Source organism: Lolium perenne, chromosome 4, assembly GCF_019359855.2.
Source record: "Lolium perenne isolate Kyuss_39 chromosome 4, Kyuss_2.0, whole genome shotgun sequence".
NCBI classification, from domain to species: domain Eukaryota; kingdom Viridiplantae; phylum Streptophyta; class Magnoliopsida; order Poales; family Poaceae; genus Lolium; species Lolium perenne.
Window position 1 is genome coordinate 320,849,330 of NC_067247.2, and position 3,599 is coordinate 320,852,928.

At 46.6% G+C, this 3,599-nt stretch overlaps 1 protein-coding gene across 1 annotated transcript; it reads left to right on the forward strand.

The window, feature by feature from the left end:
- Positions 1–820: 820 nt before the first annotated feature.
- On the forward strand, positions 821–2,910 carry LOC127296300 (uncharacterized protein At1g01500). The gene is made up of 3 exons (XM_051326340.2): positions 821–1,020; positions 1,608–2,368; positions 2,488–2,910. The coding sequence occupies exons 2-3, from the start codon at positions 1,697–1,699 to the stop codon at positions 2,740–2,742; spliced, it is 927 nt and encodes a 308-aa protein (XP_051182300.1). The 5' UTR covers positions 821–1,020; positions 1,608–1,696; the 3' UTR covers positions 2,743–2,910.
- Positions 2,911–3,599: the final 689 nt, after the last annotated feature.

Below are 3,599 nucleotides of genomic sequence, written 5' to 3' on the forward strand. Positions count from 1 at the left end.
TGGTAAACGAACTATTGAGGAATTTTCAAAATCTTAAACTAGATGGGATAACCCCCCTGCAATTTCTTGAATACACATAAAAATACACTAAAAATAAACAAATCCTAATTGACACGAAGCAATCAATACTCACATCTCATCCACATATAGTTGTAATCTTGGTGTTGCTGTCATTTCAAGCCCTGACTAGTGGTGATGGCCAGTTCACCATTGGATCTTACCAACCAGCAGCTGGTGGGCAAAAATTCTAGTCAAATGACCTCTAGAAAAATGTATACATTTGTATCAAAGCAAAATATGTGTGGGTAGAGATAGTTGATGTAGACTCGTAAGGTAACCATTACCTAGTTTGAGATTTTGAGCACAAGGTGGCCAACTGGACGGCTATAGATGGATTTGTTTCTAGCCACCCAAACTCATGTCTTTTATTTACATGGCTGGAATTGACATCTTTTTTTGCACCACTTGAAATTACACCAACATCAAGATCACATGGAAGACGTGGATACCACAGTAAACCATTCATTTTCCATGTTACTAATTATCAGAGTAATTGGATGACTTTATTTAAACAAAATAATCATTTGAATATACAAACATAAATGAGAATTGAACCCACAATTAAATGACACAATCAGTTACACAAGGGCATTTATCCACAGCATTACTAAGGAGCTACGTGGAAAAAATTCAAAATGAAATGAAAACAATAAGTGGGCACACAAGTTCTTTTCCATTTATATTTATTATTTTCCCCATCCTACATATTGCCGAACGGAAATACGGAATTATGTAGTCAGGCATGAAGAGGTGGCTTTTGGACGTTGGTGCCCATTGTGTGAGGTGTCAGTTGAGGGATTTACGGGGGCTCAGCTCCAACCAAAAATATTTTCGTATATAGAGAGCGGAAGCTTCTTCTCCATGCTCATATCTTACTAGGATACTGCAGTACCCCACAAGACGAGAGAGAAGGAGAGGCGATTCGGTTGGTTTCAAAAAGTGGACTAGGAGCTCAATCTGGTAAGTAATCCTATCCTGTCTGAGTTCTTCAATGGTGTTCTTGGAAATACAAAGGTTTCATTGTTTGGGTAAGGCTAATCTGGTTATGAGAATTGTATTCCAAACTCTCAAATCCGTGTCTTGATCTTTGGTTCTCCCGAAGCTGCTTCTGTATGAGCTTTGTGATTCTGTTAGTTCGTTTCTGTAACCATTGGAGTATAGAGGTGCTGATCCTAATATTAAGGATGATTTCGATTGATCTTCCTCTTATTTCTTGCACCATGCTATAAAATTCATCAGTAGTTTTTTCCTTAGTTTCTAACGTAATTAAGAGGAAATTCAGAGAAACCTTTGCACTGCAGTGCTGCACCCTCCGGTTAAATTCAGGAATTAATCATGTTTCATGTGTTCCGTTGAGAAGTTTCTGTATGTTTTCCCTTGCAAAATAGATGTCCATCCAGTATCCTCTTGTACACAATTATCGGTCTTGAGATGCATCAGCCATAAAAGAAGAAACTTCTTCTGAATTGCAAATGCTTCCATGGTGCAGTTATTCAGAAGTAGTGACTGTAAAACTAACCAGCAGAAACAAAATTGTGTTCTTGCAGATGGAATAATCTAATAAGCCAACACCCTGACTGCTCAAATCCCTCCAGGCCTCCAATTCGAATAAATTTGGTCCAAATTCTTCGGAAACATGGGTGAAATTCCAGAGCCAGAGGGTGCCAAGCTGACGCCGGAGCCATCGTCCTGCCTCAGCCTGAGAGTCTTCTATCTGAAGCTGAGCAGGTGCGAGCTGAACGAGTCCATGCTGGACACTCTGACCATCACCCACACCCCGCTCACCTCCGACACCGTCCTGGAAGCGATCGGCGACAGGGCAATCACCAACGACGGCGGCCAGGTCTCGTGCCCACTCCACAGAGACCGCGTCAACGCGGCGTCGTCGCGAGAGGCCACCTTCGTGAGCACGGAGACCGTGAGGATGGCAGGGAGCGTGCGCTTCGAGGTCCGGGTCGGCAAAGACGAGAAGCTCCTCGTGGGGATCATGGAGATGTGCGACGTGCCGGACGGCTTCGGCCGGGTGGAGAAGAATGGCTGCTGGGTGATGAAGTGCCAGGTCGCGATGCAGCGCGGGTCGGGGTTTCTGAAGGGCGGCGGGGAGGACGCCAAGTCGCCGATGATCGAGGTGTACGTGGCGAGCATGTTCCGCGGCAGTCCGATCGTCTTCACCAAGGCGATGAAGCTGCGGTTCAGGACGAGGAGGCGTCAGGTGAAGGCGCCTTTCATGGAGCCCATCCCTGAATGCGGCGAGCACGCCGAGGACGCGAAAGAAACGCCGCCGGCTGTCCAGAAGCATGACCCGCAGGTAATTTCAGACATCCATTCAGAATGTTTAATCACATTTCGAAAAAAGAATCAGAATATTTAATCACATCCTGAATTGCAGTGCTGTTGCTAAATATTTGAACTGCATCTTGTCCTCAGGAACTATCGGAGTACCGGTGCTACAAACCGGAGCTGGGCATTGACGACGTCGACCTCGACAGCTTGTACGCGCGAACGGCTGGCCTGGAAGGAGAGGACAGCGAGCTCTCGTGGTTCACCGCCGGCGTCAGAATCGGCGTCGGCATTAGCCTAGGCATCATCCTCGGCGTCGGCGTCAGCGCTGGGCTTCTGGCACGTTCTTACCGGTCTACATCCAGGAGTCTGAGGCGCCGGTTAATCTCGGGCCTGCTCTGAAACGGCAGCCGATATTCCAACGCAGGGAACCAAGAGGTCCAGGACACAATGTGACTCTTTTTAGGGAAAAAGAAGGAAAATTAGTGTGCATGGAGATTTCTGATCTGGACTGTGTTTGTACATTCTTCTGCCTGTTATATAGAAACACTCATCTTTTTCTAAACAGAAGGCTCGAGCAGAATCCGGGATTAATTAATAGAGCCTCAACGGCTAGAGTACAAACAAGTCACATAACACACATAAAGAGTCCGTCTTGCAAGCAGTTCATCAACTACACAAACGAAAAGAGACACCATAAAAAGTCAACTAGTGCCCCAACAATCAGCTGAACACCAAACTGGAGATACATGACCCAGGAGCAGTGCTAGTCTCGATTCCTGATGGTCGCATGGAGAGAGCGAATTCAGCCGATCATCCACTCCACCGCCTCGCGATCCCGCCTCCTAGCCACTAGATTTCACACCTGCAAATATATAAATATTTTGTATAACCCATCAACAGATTGACTCGGGAAGATCCCGTCAATCGTAAATTTGTTCCTAAGGTTCCATAGCGTCCAAAAAATCCCGGTACACGTCATCCAAAGAACCCGCTTGGTTTGCCCCACCTGGTTATGGAGAATCCTAAAGATATCCGCAAAACAGGGGGTTCCACGTGTAGCCAAGCAGTTCCCCAACTGCGCTCCACAGAAATTTGGCAAGGGGGCAGGAAAAGAAGATGTGATTATTATCCTCCACCTTCTCACAAAGGGCACAAAGCCCCGTCGAGGGGCCCCTGCGCCTCCGAATGTTCTCATTAGACGGGAGGCGCTTCCTGACAAGCTGCCAAAGGAATATCTGCACCTTCATCGGGACGGT